At 43.5% G+C, this 16,615-nt stretch overlaps 2 protein-coding genes across 6 annotated transcripts in view; one reads left to right on the top strand and one right to left on the bottom strand.

Annotated features, from left to right (window-relative positions):
- The window catches only part of Nbr1 (NBR1 autophagy cargo receptor), a 28,371-nt gene extending 23,633 nt beyond the window's left edge, over positions 1-4,738 (bottom strand). For 3 of the 4 annotated variants that reach the window (XM_021211850.1, XM_021211853.1, XM_021211852.1), the window contains exons 1-4: positions 4,437-4,738; positions 3,289-3,381; positions 1,499-1,564; positions 1,082-1,198 (exon numbers count right to left, since the gene is read on the bottom strand). In XM_021211850.1, the coding sequence (XP_021067509.1) occupies positions 1,082-1,183 (102 nt within the window). In that variant the 5' untranslated portion in view covers positions 1,184-1,198; positions 1,499-1,564; positions 3,289-3,381; positions 4,437-4,738. The remainder of the gene's footprint in view (positions 1-1,081; positions 1,199-1,498; positions 1,565-3,288; positions 3,382-4,436) is intronic. The other variant, XM_029545881.1, reaches the window with a different exon arrangement.
- A 705-nt stretch (positions 4,739-5,443) lies between these two features.
- The window catches only part of Brca1 (BRCA1 DNA repair associated), a 64,584-nt gene continuing 53,412 nt past the window's right edge, over positions 5,444-16,615 (top strand). Inside the window, exons 1-2 of one of the 2 annotated variants that reach the window (XM_021211578.1) lie at positions 5,444-5,640; positions 8,644-8,742. In XM_021211578.1, the coding sequence (XP_021067237.1) occupies positions 8,663-8,742 (80 nt within the window). In that variant the 5' untranslated portion in view covers positions 5,444-5,640; positions 8,644-8,662. The remainder of the gene's footprint in view (positions 5,641-8,643; positions 8,743-16,615) is intronic. The other variant, XM_021211580.2, reaches the window with a different exon arrangement.

Below are 16,615 nucleotides of genomic sequence, written 5' to 3'. Positions count from 1 at the left end.
AAAAAAAAAAAAATCCAATAAAAGAAAAGGGCAAGCTGCCAACTCACCCAATTGCTGCTAGAGAAAGAAATAAATCTGGTACTCAGATCATTTAACAAGACCCCACTGCTTCCTCAATAGTCACCTGCCTAGGGCAGGATGGAGAGAAATTGCTGGAAGACAGGGAACTAGAGGGTAACACACCAGAAGGCCCCTTTCTAAAATGTCCTTCCTGTTGAAGTCACCCACGTAGATAACCAGGTAAAGACATATTTGTAACCAAAAATGGTTACATTAAACACAGATGTCCAAGTAGTAAAACATTGACCATGGCAAACCCACAAACTAGAAGAGTACAAAGGGCAAAGCAAGATGAAAGAAAACTATTACCAAAGCAAGCAACAGAAGAGCTGCTGCATGAGCACCCATGGGAGTTTCTGCTTTGCTTTCTGCCAGCTCCGAGACAGCCAACCTTTGACCCAGCAATAAAGCAACTGGCCGGTCTTGCAAAACACAAATCCCATCCCTGTCAGGTAACAAACACAGCAGTGCGCCTGCTCTCCAGTCAGACAACACCCACTACGCCTGGCTGCAGGGGAGGACAGCCTAATTTATCCCCATAATGTCTCTAAACTCTAATTCACTGAAAATATCATTTTACCTCATACAAGAGAGAACCAGCCGGGCGGTGGTGGCGCATGCCTTTAATCCCAGCACTTGGGAGGCAGAGGCAGGTGGATTTCTGAGTTCGAGGCCAGCCAGGTCTATGAAGTGAGTTCCAGGACAGCCAGGGCTACACAGAAAAACCCTGTCTCGAAAAAAACAAAAAAACAAAAAAAAAAAAGAGAGAGAGACCCAACTCCCAAAATTGTCCCAGACTTTTGCTCTCACTCAAAAAAATTAATATATGTAATTTTAAAGATGTTTAAAGGAACATAGTTGTTTCTTCCCTTTGTCCTTGAACATATTCTCTACAAATACCAAATCCCTGTAAAAAACGATTTTCCAAAATGTCCAGAAATGGATAAACTGCTCAGAATAGCAACATTTTGAAAACTATCTGTGCGTAAAGCACTGAGAAACAGAACAAAGTGGTACTTACCATCGCTTCAACATCAGCCCAGGTTGTATTTTCTGGATCCGAAACCAGAAAGCTTTGAGTTTCATTTTTAAAAGTCACATTTAGAGTAACCTGTGGTTCCATGCTGTCGGGCTGGAGCTGCGAGGATGGGTAGATGAAAGGAAGAGGAAGGGATTAAAACCCCACCCAGAGGCATCAGCCCTGATACATAAGTTAGACTTGGAAGATCATAGTGAATGAGAGAGACAATGTCCCCATGATGACATTACTACCTAGTAATGTGTTTTCTACCAAATCTCACTGTTACACAGGACTTTTCCTTCTCAAAAATAAAGACACGAATACTCAAGCTACTGCTATAAAGATTTGCACTTATGTTACAGTTACCACTTATATAGAACTTCCATGTCAGAGAGAAAAGCTGAGTTCGGCACATACCTGTAGTCCCAGTTACTCAGAAGTTGACACAGGATGGTAATGGAAGTCCAAGAGTTCTAGGTCAGCCTAGGAAACAAGGAGATCTTATCTTTAGGATTAAAGAGGTGGGGCGTGGGGAAGGTAGATAAATAGCTGTTTAAATTTTATCTACAGCTACAAAAATCCCTTTACATGTTTTAGGTCTCTAAGATTTTCACTGCCTATTTAAGTGCTTGGATAGTTGAGCATCTGTAGTGTAAGCCAGCAAGGTGGATTAATACAGACAAGGTCTCTGCCTTGGGAAATACAAGTAGAAGGAATTTCCAATTTTAGGTAATGAGTTCAAGAATAGCCTGGGTTACAAAATGAACCCTAGTCTCCAGAAAATAAGCAAACAAACCAACACCAAAATAAAACAACGACAACAAAAACAACAACAATCTACCAAAACCTCTCACAATTACTTATGGGAAAATTTAAAGGTGTATAAAAGTAAAGAAAGGAAAGTGATGAGTCCTTTGGACCTATCAGCTAGCTTCCACAATATCTAATTGGGAACTAATTTAGTTATCCAGTATTCCTTCCTTTCAGGTGTGTGTGTGTGTGTGTGTGTGTGTGTGTGTGTCTGCAAATGTCTAGATGCTAGGGAATCACTCTACCACTGAGCTACAACCTTGCCCCATGACAATGTCTCTCTTGACAAAATGTTCATCCTTTCATTTGTAAATATTTATGAGAAAAAAATGTAAAACCCACCATTATCACGCCTAAGAAGCTGGCAATTCTTTAATCTACCTATTATTAAAGTCTATTTGACTTAAAATGAAGGACTTTGCTTACTGATGAGCTGTGACTTTAGGGGGAAAGATAGTTTAAGTTGTTTAAAGCTACAAATAAATTCATTGGCATTAAAAAAAAAGTCACCTCTTAAAATATTCAGCACATTTTTCAATCTGCTTCTAGAAAGGGCCAGATTTTGCTCCACACACAAGAGGCAAACAAGATTAAGTCCTAGACTTTTCCAATGTCACAGGAAGGGAGGCCATGGGATGGGAAGACTCAGGGTTCCAGATACAGTTCCACCACCAGACTAGTCCAGGAACTGTGAGAAACATTGTTTATCTCTGAGCTTCGACTGTTTCATCCGTAAAAACAATACTATTTTGCTGACCTTAACAGTGTTACCAAAGGAATTTAATAAAATTATGGCCTAGGAGACTGGGAGTAAAGGGCAACCAGTCGGTTCAATTATGTGCAACGCTGTGGGGTTAATTTCTAGCACCACAAAGTGTGTAAATTCTTATCAACAGAAACAAGTCTTTATTTCCCTAAGATAGTTTCTAGTTTATTACAAATTTTTGAAGGAGACATAGTCTCACTCTGCAGCCCATGCTGGCTTGGCAATTGCTATAGATTTGCCTGCTTCTGCCTTCAGAGTGTTGTACTATGGATACAACTGTCATTTTATGAGCCTGTAGGGCTGGAGAGATGGCTCAGCAGTTAAGGGCCCTGCCTACTCCCCCGAGGACCCAGTTCAATTCCCAGCACCCGTGCAGCAGCTTCCAACTGTCTGTAATTCCAATTCCAGGGGAATCTAACACCCTCCTACAGACATACAAACCGGCAAAACCACCAACGGTCTAAAAATAAATAATTGAAACAAAAGAACCTGTATTCTTAATTCTGACTATTTTATATACTCAATTATTCATTTTTTTCCCATCACTCGTCTTTACCTAGAGTTGACTTCACTGCCAAGCTAATGCTAATCTCTAGCACCCACCCTGCTGACACATCTAGCATGCATTTACCTGAAATGCAATTCTTCCTTCTTAGGAGCTGTAAAATGTAGGCAGACGCTCATCAATTCCCCAGCACGTTCAAGTTGGTTGGTTTGTTTTTTTCTTTATACCAGAAAAACAAAGTGACCCAGTTTACCAAAATGTAAAAATTCTGAAACACACTCACACTTTCCAACTTCAAGAAATACTCTTCCACTCTTTTCTGTGTGGAAGGAAACTAATCTTCCCCATTCTGAAATTACACAAGTGGGAATTAGTTTCCATACTTTGGAGCAACCAGCTGTTCTGCCCATGGGAGAAAACAGGAAGTAGGCGGATCTAGTTTAGCTGGCCAATATACAGGTCTTCATAAAGGGCTTACGTGTGAAAATTCTTTCAGCCAGAGGAATCATCTTGAACTTGTGAAAATATCAAAAGCACAGTTAACCACATCTATACCTGAAGGTTTATCTCCAGCAGTCAGGTAGCTGGGCCTAAGCCTGCACTTTCCTAAATGGCACTGTAAACTCATGCCTTATTGACTCACGTTCATGTGGCTAAGTCAGCTTTTCCTCACGTGATTATTTTTCAACCCCGACAAATAATTTTAATAAAGCCAACCTGGGAATCCGAACTTCATTTTCTATACCACAGGCGGGCACAAGCAACCTAAGCTTTAAAACGTGTCATCTGAAAGGTGGGTGTTTTGACATAACGGGAAAAAACGACGCCTTTCTAACTCGGAAGGTCCAAGCTCAAGATATCTTCCATCAATAGAGCCTCAAAAATAGGAAAGGGCTAGAATGAGGAAGATGTATGTCTTTTCTTGTCGCAGACTCAATCCCAGTCTTCCAGTAATGGTTTCCCGGAACTCCATGTCCCCAGGACAGTGAGTGTCACCACCATCGAAGCCCTCTTTTTGTTCTGGGGGGATCTAGACCTTTTCTTAGCAGAAATTGGCCTTTCTAAGCCAGCCACGAACAGTCTCCCTCAGGCAGTATCCCCCCCCCACTATCGATGACAACCCAAGCGACTCCCTCATCTGGTCACTGAAAAGACTGGCTGCCCCTGAACACGGAAAAAGTCACTCCTCTTTGCAAGATTTTTCCCTTGAACTCCCCCGAGCACCCTAAGAACGGCGTGTCCCTAGTTCTAGGTAACAGTAGTGGCTTCCTTACCAGCTTTCCGCCCACGGGGGGCGCTTGCCAGTGGCCAGTGCAAGGACCGTTCGCAGCCAGCTCGCCTGCTATCCCTGCGGGGTGAATCTAACATGGCGGACAGAGACCGGGCCTAGTCCCATGTTTCCCGGAGTTTTCCACAAGATGATTGGCTCCTTCTATCTGCCCCTCAAAATCACCCCCCTACCGATTGGTCAATGCTGCGTTGGCAGGGGCGGGACAGAAGCTCTCTGAGCCGCATAACAATAACAAACACCCAGGCCGAGGGGCGGAACTAGCGCGCAGATGTCAGCTGGTTGGATTTCCCTTTCCCGAGCCGATTGGCCACCCTCTGCTTTTCCCAGGTCACTGACATCGGGGGACGAGTTACCCGAGAATCGCGGGGCTGGACGGGAGTTGTAGTCCTCCTGAGACTCACAGCTCCTTTTACTCTATTTTCTGTGCACGAGACACGAACACAGAACGCTGCGACTCATAGCAGCTAAGCCGCATAACTGCGAGGAGGTCTCCGCTGTATCGACTGGGCTCCGGGGGTACTCGTGCCTGCTTCCGGTGTGGGACGCCCCTTTTCCGTAAGACTACAGTTTCCAAGAGATGCGGTGGAGCAGGCCTTTCGTTCCGCAATGCATGCTGGAATTGGTAGTTCTTCTTACCCAAGCCTCTAGTTACCGAAACTGGAGACTTCCATGGCAGGAAGGATGGCAGGAAGGCTGAGGGAGGGATGAGACCTCGTCTTGCAGCTGCTTTGGGGACTACCTTGCGCTCATATTCCGGCCTCAGGTAGAGATTCCCACCCTTTGTCCAGAACTACTGTGACGTAATAAACAGGCGTAGATGCGAAGGGGCTGCCTAAGAGAAAAACTCAAAATTCTTTCTCTTCCGTCTCTTTCTAGTGACGACATACAGGAAAAGACTCGGTAGCCAATCGCAAACCCAGAAACAGTTTCAGCACCCATACCCCCAACTCGCTCCTCCCTTCCCTTCCGCTGACGTGTCTGGATCTTGTATTCCGAAAGGCTAGCGCTAGGCGCCAAGCGGCCGGTTTCCTTGGCGACGGAGAGCGCGGGAATTTTAGATTGATTGTAGTTGCGGCTGCGCGGCCGCTGCCCGTGGCAGCCAGAGGATCCAGCGCCTTTCTGGGGGGCTTCTCCGGCATTTAGGCTTCGGCGCTAGGAAGTACGGGTCTTTTTTTCTCGGAGGAAAGGTGAGACAGCCCTGAGGAACAGAGAGGGTACCCCGAAATACTCATATGAAAGGCAGGTGGAGACGGGGGTTTACTGATTAGGAAAGTGCCTGCGGCGGAACTAAAGGGTCCAAGATGTTTTCAAATGGGACTCCTGGGAAGGGTGTAGTTTGTGCATTCCCGGGGGCAGCCTTGAGGAAAGGGCAAAGGATCTACGAGGGGGAGTCTTGCCTGTAATCGTCCCTTGAAGGTAGAATACGGATGCGGGCTAAAGGATGAGAGGAAAGGAGGGCAGAAGTGTGGCAGGGAAGAGGAAAAACAAACAAACCGGAGTTCGTGGAGGGAAACTCCTGAAGAACTAGACTCGTATACATTTCACAGAAGGTGCTAGAAGAGAAGTATATAAAGGAATGGCAATAGTGTTGGATGCTGTTGGCAGAGAAGACGTGTTTAAAGAGAGCCTTGAGGTTAAGTGCCTTAACAGGGAAACATCCAGAAGAGGTAGGGGTGGAGAAGCGTCAGCAGTTTTTAGTGTTCCTTTTGGCGACTTTTAAAAAACATGTGTGCTTCTTTTTTGTTTGTTTGTTTAGCGTTTATGCTGTTGTTGGTTTGGTTTGGTTTGGTTTTGACTTTTGTGTAGCCTTGACTGTTCTGGAACTAGCTCTGCAGACCAGCCTGGCCTCGAACTCACAGAGATCCACCTGCCTCTGCCTCCTGAATGCTGGGTAGTTAAGTTTTGAGACAGAGTCTAGTCTCATTTATATTAGCTCTGGCTGCCTTGGAGCTGTGTATATAGAACAGGCTGGTCTTGAACACTCCTCCACCTGCCCCTGTCTCTGGGGGGATGGATTAAAGGTAACCACTACCATGCTCAGCTAGTTTTGGAGTTTTTGAGACAGGGTCTTTTGTAATTGGGTTGTGTAGCTCTATCCTCCTGCCTGCACTTCCTGAATGGTGAAAGTACAGGTTGAAACCACCATACTTGATCTTTTGGCCTCCCAAACTAGCCCAAAAAGACTGCTGAACTTCAGAGTTCAAGCCATTCTCCACCTTCAACTTCTCCAGTCCCTGAGACTATAGGTATGACACCACTGGTTTTGATTCTAAGGAAGAAAAAGAAAACCAGACTCTGGGGAAAGTTCATATATACCACTTCTGTCCAGTCACTCCATTGTAGCTTTTTTTTTTTTTTTTTTCCCTTGAAAGGAAGTGACCCAAGGAAGGCTTTAGAGGCTACATATCAAAGAGTAGAGAATTTAGATTGCTAGCTACAAAGAGCAACTACTAAGAATTTTATTTATCCATTTATTTATTGGTGTTTGTTTTGTTTTGAGTCAGGGTTTTTCTATATAGCCCTGGCTGTCCTGAAACTCACTCTAGTCCAGACTGTCCTGGAACTCAGAGATCTGCCTGCCTTTGACTCTCAGTGCTGGGATCAAGTATATGTGCCACCACTGCCTGGAGAAATTTTTAATTTTTAAAGATTCATTTTTTTATTATCTTTAATTATGTGTATGTGTGTGCAGAGGCTCTGACCTGGATCTAGAGTTCCAGACATCTGACATGGGTTCTGAACCACCTCTCCAGACCCTGAGAGTTTTGTTTCTTTTTTTTTTTTTTTTTTTTTTTTTTTTTTTTTTGATTTTTTCGAGGCAGGGTTTCTCTGTATAGCCCTGGCTGTCCTGGAACTCACTCTAGTCCAGACTGTCCTGGAACTCAGAGATCTGCCTGCCTTTGACTCTCAGTGCTGGGATCAAGTATATGTGCCACCACTGCCTGGAGAAATTTTTAATTTTTAAAGATTCATTTTTTTATTATCTTTAATTATGTGTATGTGTGTGCAGAGGCTCTGACCTGGATCTAGAGTTCCAGACATCTGACATGGGTTCTGAACCACCTCTCCAGACCCTGAGAGTTTTGTTTCTTTCTTTTTTTCTTTTCTTTTTTTTTTTTTTTTTGATTTTTTCGAGGCAGGGTTTCTCTGTATAGCCCTGGCTGTCCTGGAACTCACTCTGTAGACCAGGCTGGCCTTGAACTCAGAAATCCGCCTGTCTCTGCCTCCTGAGTGCTGGAATTAAAGGCGTGCGCCACCACGCCCAGCTTGAGAGTTTTGTTTCTTAATGAGTTTGAGGACAGCCAGGGCTACACAGAGAAACCCTGTCTCAAAAAAACCAAAAAAAAAAAAAAAAAAAATTGATTTATTTATTTTATGTGAATACAGTGATACAGTGTTGCTGTTTTCAGACACACCAGAAGAGGGCATCTAAGCTCATTACAGATGATTGTGAGCTGCCATATGGTTGCTGGGAATTGAACTCAGGAGCTCAGGAAGATCAGTCAGTGCTCTTAACCGCTGAGTCATCTCTCCAGCCCCCTGTTTTGGGGTTTTTAAAAGAATTTTTTTAAACAGTTCCATTCATTTTATATATGTGAGGTCACTGTCACTGTCTTCAGACACACCAGAAAAGGGCATTGGATCCCATTCTAGATGGTTGTGAGCCACCTTGTGGATGCTGGGAATTGAACCTTTGGAAGAGAAGTGGGTGCTCTTAACTGCTGAGCCACCTCCTTAGCCCCTTGTTTTTGCTTTTCAGTGACGTTTTTTTCATCAGCTCTATGGTTGGTATAATTCTAGAGCACTCCAAATTTAAATTTTTCTTATTTAGAAATGACAAGCCTGGTGCAGTAGCTTACACCTGTCCTCAGAAGGCTGAGGCAGGGCGATTGCTTCAAGTTGGAGGCTAATCTGGGCTGCATAATTATTTCCAGATGTGTGTGGGCTGCAGCGTGAGAACTACAAACCCATGGATGGGGTGATTTACCTTCAGTAATTCCAGCACTAAGTGGGTGGAGGCAGGAGAATCAGAGGTTTAAGACTAACCTTGAGTACATAAGGTACAAAGCCAGTGTGGGTTATATGACATCTTGTCTCAAAAAGGAAAAGAAAGTTGGCAGGTAAGCTACTGTATTTAAAAGCCTTTTAATGTAGTTTAATTACATGTGTTTTTAAATTTGTGTTAAAAGTTCACTGGAACTGGAAGAAATGGATTTATCTGCTGTTCGAATTCAAGAAGTACAAAATGTCCTACATGCTATGCAGAAAATCTTAGAGTGTCCAATCTGGTAAGTCAATGGAAGAGTTTACTAATCTGAGATTCTTTATGTGATTACCTTTCATGTGAATGAGTAGAAGAGGTTTAAGATAGTAGAGAAAAACAATCTGTTTATATTAAAAGGACTTTGTATTTTTCATCACTGAAGAGTTTTAAAAATACAGAAAGGTAGTCTTCATTCTGCCACCCCTGCCCCCTGTCCAGGCAAAGACTGTCTTGATGGGTTCTTCAGCATGGCAGGATTCTGGCTTTTTCTCCAGAGGTGGGACCTGCCTGATCTCTTGGAATGACTCTAGTAAATAGCATCAGAATAACAATAGAATGCCTGCTGGTCCTATAAATTTAAATGAGAATGCCCCTGTCCTCAAAGCTTTTAGCAAGTCCTGTGTGGAATGAGGTTTTAAATTTCTCTTTCTATGAAATGAATCAGGACCTATCTATTGGTCTATTCAGGCATTTACACTTTCCTGCTTTTTTAGGGGGGGAGGGTTGGGGGTTACACTATATAGACCAAATCAGCCTCAAAGTCACCATCTTGCCCAGGATGACTTTGAACTCAGATCCTCCTGCCTCAGCCTCTTGGGTGCTAGGGTTCTAGGCATGCACTACCACACCTGGCTAAAAGAGTGAGCTTTGACCAGTGTTTATCTGTGTAAGCCTAACTCCTTCCTCCAAGTTAGGAAATGTTTCCATTTCCCTAGAAAGTTCTCTTGTGTACTCAGTTGAGTTCTTACTTTTCAGGCCTACTAGGACCTTTGGAAATGAGTTTTTAGTGTGTGATTTTGTAGTTTTTAGAATTTTGTGCACTAGGGCTCAGAATGGCTTCGCTCAGTAGAATGGCTTAGCTAGCACACAGGAAGCTAATCACTGTATAAGTTGGGTCTAGTGACCGACATCTGTAATCCCATCAGAAGGACGAGACTTGAGGAGTAGAAACAAGGTCATCTTTGACAGTGAGACTGGCCTGGGGTACAGATGACAGTGAGGCTGGCCTGGGGTACAAATGACAGTGAGGCTGGCCTGGGGTACAGATGACTGTGAGGCTGGCCTGGGGTACAGATGACAGTGAGGCTAGCCTGGGGTACAGATGACCCTGTGAGGCTAGCCTGGGGTACGAATGGCAGTGAGGCTAGCCTGGGATATGGATGACCCTGTGAGGCTAGCCTGGGATACGGATGACCCTGTTCCTTTTTGCTTGGAAGCAGAGAAACTTGATGAATATTAGGTTCCAAGTTCAGTTTTCAGCACCACAGATAGATGATAAATAAATGGATACTCTGGGAAAATGAATACTCTGGCATAAGGAATGTTAAAAATCCTAAACAAGGGCTGGAGAACGCTCTTCCAGAGGATCTGAGTTCAATTTCTAGCACCCACATGGCAGCTTACAATTGTAACTTTAAGATCTGACATCCTCACACACATACATGCATCAGATCCCATTACAGATGGTTGTGAGCCACCGTGTAGTTGCTGGGAATTGAACTCAATACCTCTGGAAGAGCAGCCAGTGTTCTTTACCACTGAGCCATCTCTGTAGCTCCCTAAACCAACTTCTTAGACGTGGAACCTTTAATTTTATTTTCTGTTGTTCTTTACTATATGACATACTGTGTAATTTAGTCATCTTCTTTCCTTCCCCAGAGAACATAAACTCCTTGGGGACAGAAGTTTATATTATCTTTAGTAGTTAGAATCTAAGATATAGTAGACATTAAATAAACTAAGTAAGTTGGGTTTTTTTCTTTTCATGAGCCACAATGTGGTTGCTGGAATTGAACTCAGGACCTCTGAGAGAGCAGTCAGTGCTCTTAACCTCTGAGCACCTCCCCCCCCCCCTATTTTTTCCTTTTTTTTTTTTTAATCTTTTTATTTTTTTATTTTTAGTTTTTTCAAGACAGTATTCCTGTGTAGTTCTGACTTGCCTAGAACTCACCATATAGACCAAGTTGTCCTTGAACTCACAGATATTCTCCTGTCTCTGCCTCCAAAGTGCTAGAATTAATGACATGTAGTGTCATAACCTACTTAAATTTGAAATTAGTTCTTTTTTTGTTTGTTTGTTTGGTTTTTTGGGTTTTTTTTTTCGAGACAGGGTTTCTCTGTGTAGCCCTGGCTGTCCTGGAACTCACTTTGTAGACCAGGCTGGCCTGGAACTCAGAAATCCACCTGCCTCTGCCTCCCGAGTCCTGGGATTAAAGGCGTGTGCCACCACGCCCGGGTGAAATTAGTTCTTAATACTTTATATATTTATTTTAGTGCTGGGGGTTGACTTGGGAACTCTTGGTTGCTATGGTTTTTTGTTGTTGTTTTGGTTTGGTTTTGCTTTTTTTTCTGTACAGGGTTTCAGTATGTAACCCTAGCTGTCCTGGAACTCGCTATGTAGACCAGGCTGGCCTCGAACTCACTGAGATCTGTCTGCTTTCTACTGGAATTAAGGCATGTCCCACTGTGCCTAGGTTTTAAATATTCTTTAATAATATGGTATTAGAGCACAGCATTTAGAAGGAGGGAGCTGGAGAGATAGATGTCTCGGAGGGAAAACTTTTACCATGAGAGCATAAGCACCAAAGTTTGGTCCCTAAATGCTAGACTAGCAATGACAGTGAGCTCTAGGTTCAAGTGCAAGGCCCATCTCGGTGCTTAAGGTGGAAAGCAAGGAGGACATCAGTATGGAGCCTCCACAAGTATGCATACACCAACATGTCAAAAAATACCTTTTAAATTAATCAGTTAGGGTATTTGTTTGTTTAGGGGGGTTGTTTTTGTGTTTTTTGTTTTTATTTAGCTTCGATGGATAAATTCAAGTAAATTTGCCTCTGTGTTTCACGGGGTTATTTATGTTCAGAGTCAAGTTAATAAGGTTTAGGTAGATGTGTGTGCTTCCAGAGACAAGATTTCAAAAGTGCTAGCCTCTACAGCATCGCAGCTAAACAAAAGCAAGTCCTAATGAGATTTACACCCAAGTCTATGGACTATCAGAGCCACAGAGGCAGAAATAACAGTGCGAGAGAAAGATGGGCTGGGAGAAGCCTAAGCTTACTGAGAATAATTATAAACAGTGATCAAAAAGTCTTCAATAACGTGCCATTGGGTCCATTTATTTTATATTCCCGTGGGACTTAGTCATAAAAATGTAATGTACTTTCTCATTCTGGCAAATTAAACCATCATTTAAAAACTCAGATACATACAAACTAAAGATGCAAGGAAGAAAGTTACTGCTAAATTTTCAGTTGCTAAGTGTTCTTGGCTACTTAGTGCACTTTCTTGTTCCCCTTGAGACAGGGTCTCAAAGGTCTCAGCCTCCTATCTCAGCCTCGAAATGCTAGAATTATGGGTGTGCATTTGCAAGCTTTTGGCTTGCTTTTTGTTTTGAGATGGAGTCTCACTGTGTAAACCAGGGTAGTCTCTACTTCTCAGAGGCCCACTCCTCTGCCTCCTAGTGTTGGGATTAAAGATATATGCCACCATGCCAGGTTTGCTTCTAATAATTTTAAAACTAGTTGTTTTTAAAGCTTAAGGACATTTATATAGAATGTTCTATAGTGGGATGTTCAACCTACTTGTGTGTGTGTGTGTGTGTGTGTGTGTGTGTGTGTGTGTGTGTGTGTGTGTGTGTGTGATTTGTTTTGTTTTTCAGTTCTTGGGATAGAACTGAGGGCCTTTTCATGGTAGGCTGCATTACACCTAGAGTCCCAACCTACCTGGGTGATTTTTAGTTATGTGAACCCTCTCCCTCTGTATGTTAATAGGAAATGAATCCTATAGGCACACTCTACTGCTGAGTTAGACGCGCAGCCCATGCAGTTAGTTCTTAATGATAACTGATTAGAACTACAGACTGTTACTTGGAGCTTTTATCCCAGCTACTGGGAGATAGATCCAAGGAGATTTCTGAATTGGAGGTCAGCCTGGTTTATGGAGCAAATTTCTGGACAGCCAGGGCTACATAGAGACCCTGTCTAAAACCAAAATAAAAATAAATACATACATATCTACCTACCTACCTAGAAAAAAATAAAACAAAGGTTGTTCCTTGGTGGCTACAGAATAAGGTATTACGTTCTTAGATCTCCTAGGAGCACTGAGATTCCTTTTGTCCCTAAATTATTTAGGAGTGGTAGCTTTGTTTTTATTCTCAAGGTGGGGGTCTTGTGATGTTGTCTTCCCATCTCAGCCTCCCAAGTATCTGGTACCACCAGTATATACGCACTACCATTGCCCTGCCGTACCTGCCTCTGTGGCAGGTCCTTGATGTGTGTTTCCGGGCAGGGGGGGGTGTTTTGTTTTTTGCTTGCTTGTTTCTTTTTTCTGGACAGGATTTCTCTCTGTGTAGCCCTAGCTGTCTTGGAACTCCCCCTGTAGACCAGATTGACCTCATACTCACAGATCTACCTGCTTCTGCCTGTTTTGCTTGTTGGTGTTAAAAGCATAGGTCACCGACTGGCTGGCTGGCTCTTTTTACCTTTTTAAATGTGACACTGTAACATTTTTTAAGTGCTGAAATGGGTATCTAGTAGTTCTGTTTTTGTTTTTTTTCCCCCAAATCCAAGTCTAAATGCTGTTCCCAGTGATTCATCCTGTTAAAACTCAAAGAACAGATACACAGTAGGCTGAAAATACTGTGTGGCACGAAAAGTGTTTAAAACATTTGAATTTTATAGTAAACATTTACTCTTATCAGAAGCTAGAAGAGAAACATTTTAAATTTTTTTTCGATTTTCATTCCTATTCATCTCCAAGCTCTTCCTACAACAGTCACTACCTTTTTACATATGGGAGTTTTCATCTGTTCAGAGTTGGTGTTTACAGTGTGTTTATATAGTTTGGATCGTAATTACCATACTGAAATATAATTATTTCAGAATTGAGTCAGTGGTGAGAATGAAAGCCATCTGGTATCATGACTCAATCCAATTTCTCTTTTACTAAGAACTTCCTTTGGTGTCTAGCCTGTCTCAGAAGCAGTAACAGAGCAGTCTCCTCTGGACATTGTATTCTCACAGTGACCCCAGAAGACTGCCAAGGGGAGCTAAGGTTCAGGTAGAAAGTTTGGCCCGAGGTTGTTCTGCTCCTGCAGACAGAGCTGGTAGTGGGAGCCAGCCTTCAGGCTTAGTCAGGTGCGGTCATTGCCCTCTGCATCGTCAGGACCCCCATGACCACAAGACCTACATTACTAAGCCCTTTGGGGCAGGCTCTTCCCTCCCAGCCTTTCCTGTGATCCTGTTATACATGTAACAAAAGGACTGTGTTTCTCTCATACTAGCAAGTCATCTCTTTAGTGTCTTACCTGGCTGTCTGTCACCACTAGAACTCAGTGTCTATATCTCACACAGAATAAAGTACAGACAATAGGTGAGTTTCCTGCCTGGCTGGGCTCCCAGCTACCCTGTCCTCTACTGCAGGCCTCCATGATGCCCTCTCAGCAGAGTGGCTGGCATGCGCTAACACCAGGCACGGTCCTGCTCAGCTTCACTTCTCTGCTCTGCTCCCTCTCCAGTGATTGCAGTTTGTCCCTTATGACTCAGCTGTCCTCTGCCGTCACTTCCTTGTTTGTGTATTTTTTTTGTGCTGCTCTATATAGACCTGCTCATGTGCACTGTGCTGTGTCCTTTTGTCCTATTTAGTTTTTCCTTCTAGCACATTTCTTCCTTCTGGATGATAAGTTTGTGCAGCTCATTTTCCTATTTTATTTGCAAATGCTTGAACTTTTCCCTACTCAGTTTTAAAAAGGCAATCCCAACCCGTGCCAACACAGCGCTGTGAGGTGGGCTGTTAAGGTGGCTCAGCAGGTAAAGTCACTTACCACCTGACGGCCTGAGTCTGAGCCTTAGGACACAGATTTTTCTCTGGCTGCCACATGTGCACCATGGCAAGTGCACACACTCACACATTGCCCAATACATACAGTACATAAGTACATTTTATAAGTACTGTGAGGCAATCAAAAATATATACACTAGGCGTCACATAACCATGGCTAGGGTACATACATTCCAAGATCTCTAAAGGGTGTCTTGTAACGTCAGATAATACTGAACCCTGCATACACTATGATGTTTTTCCCCCTCCCCCTCTCTCAATGCATACATACCTTTGATGAACTTTTACCTTTTCATTTTTTGCCCTTGCTGTGGTATTTTTAAATTACCAGCTTGGTATGGTGGCATATACCTAGAATACCAGCATTTCAGAGTTGAGTCATGAGGGTCCGTGAGTTCAAAGCCAGCCTGAGTTACATAGTGACACAGTATCTGTGGGGTGGAGTGGGGTGACTGGCATCATCGCTTGTTGGCTCTGGGGCCATAGTAAGTAAATTTAATGTAACACAGACACTTTATACCCTAGCGCCTGATTTCATGGCAAACTTCTACTGATCTGTTAGCAGTTATGAGTACAGCCTGGATACACTGGACTAAAGCAGAGCTAGGCTGGGTTTAGTACCCAGTAACACACAAAGGTGGTTAACACTGCACAAAGGGATGATGATTCAGATTCTGGGGGGATGGAGTGATACTGACTAAAAATCGTCTACATTTAAAAGCTCATGGATGTGCCAGTGGGATGGCTCACTGGGCAATGCACCTGAGGCACAAGCCTGGTGACCTTAGTTGGTAATACTCATAGCTGGGCAATGGTGGTGCACGCCTTTAATACCAGCACATGGGAGGCAGAGGCAGATAGATTTCTGAGTTCGAGGCCAGCCTGGTCTACAGAGTGAGTTCCAGGACAGCCAGATTTATATAGAGAAACCCTGTCTTGAAAAACAAAACAAAACAAAACAAAACAAAACAAAAAAAAACCACTCATAAAGGTGCCAAGAGAACTAACTCCACTTGGTTGCTCCCTGTCTTAGTCAGGGTTTCTATTCCTGCACAAAACATCATGACCAAGAAGCAAGTTGGGGAGGAAAGGATTTATTCAGCTTACACTTCCACATTGCTGTTCATCACTAAAGGAAATCAGGGCTGGAACTCAAACAGGTCAGGAAGCAGGAGCTGATGCAGAGGCCATGGAGGGATGTTCCTTACTGGCTTGCTTCCCCTGGCTTGCTCAGCCTGTTCTCTTATAGAACCCTAGACCACCAGCCCAGAAATAGTACCACCTACAAGGGGCCCTCCCCCTAGATCACTATTTGAGAAAATGCCTTACAGCTGGATCTCATGGAGGCATTTCCTCACCTGAAGCTTCTTTCTCTGTGATAACTCCAGCTTGTGTCAAGTGGACACAAAACCAGGCAGTACATTCCCTGACCTCTACATATGTACTCACTCACAATTAAAATGCAAGCAAGTAAAAACTTACAATGGGCTGGAGAAGTGACTTGGTGGTTAAAAGCACTTGCTGCTCTTTCAGAGGACACAGGTTCAGTTTTTAACACCTTCATCAGGTGGCTCCCAACAGCCTGTAGTTCCAGGGAATCTGACACCCTCTTCTGGCTCCCAAGGACATTGCTTAAATGTGGTGCCCATATATACCCTCAGGCACACATCCTCACAAAAGTCAGTCTTTTTCTTTCCTTTTCTTTTAAATTTATAACTAAGGGAAAGCTTACTATAAAGCAAACCTTTTGGGGACTGGAATGATGGCTCAGTGGTTAAGAGCACTGAATGCTCTTCCAAAAGGTCCTGACTGAGTTCAAATCCCAGCAACCACATGGTGGCTCACAACCATCTATAACAAGATCTGATGCCCTCTTCTAGTGTGTCTGAAGACAGCTACAGTGTACTTACAGACAATAAAATAAATAACTCTTTTAAAAAAAAAGCAAACCTTTCTGTCACTCCCCCCCCCCCCCCCCGAGACAGGGTTTCTCTGTGTAGCCCTGGCTGTCCTTGAACTCACTTTGTAGACCAGGCTGGCCTCGAACTCAGAAATCC

This window comes from Mus pahari, chromosome 14 (genome assembly GCF_900095145.1).
Source record: "Mus pahari chromosome 14, PAHARI_EIJ_v1.1, whole genome shotgun sequence".
Classification (NCBI taxonomy): Eukaryota; Metazoa; Chordata; class Mammalia; order Rodentia; family Muridae; genus Mus; species Mus pahari.
This window is presented reverse-complemented; position numbering and strand designations above follow the sequence as displayed.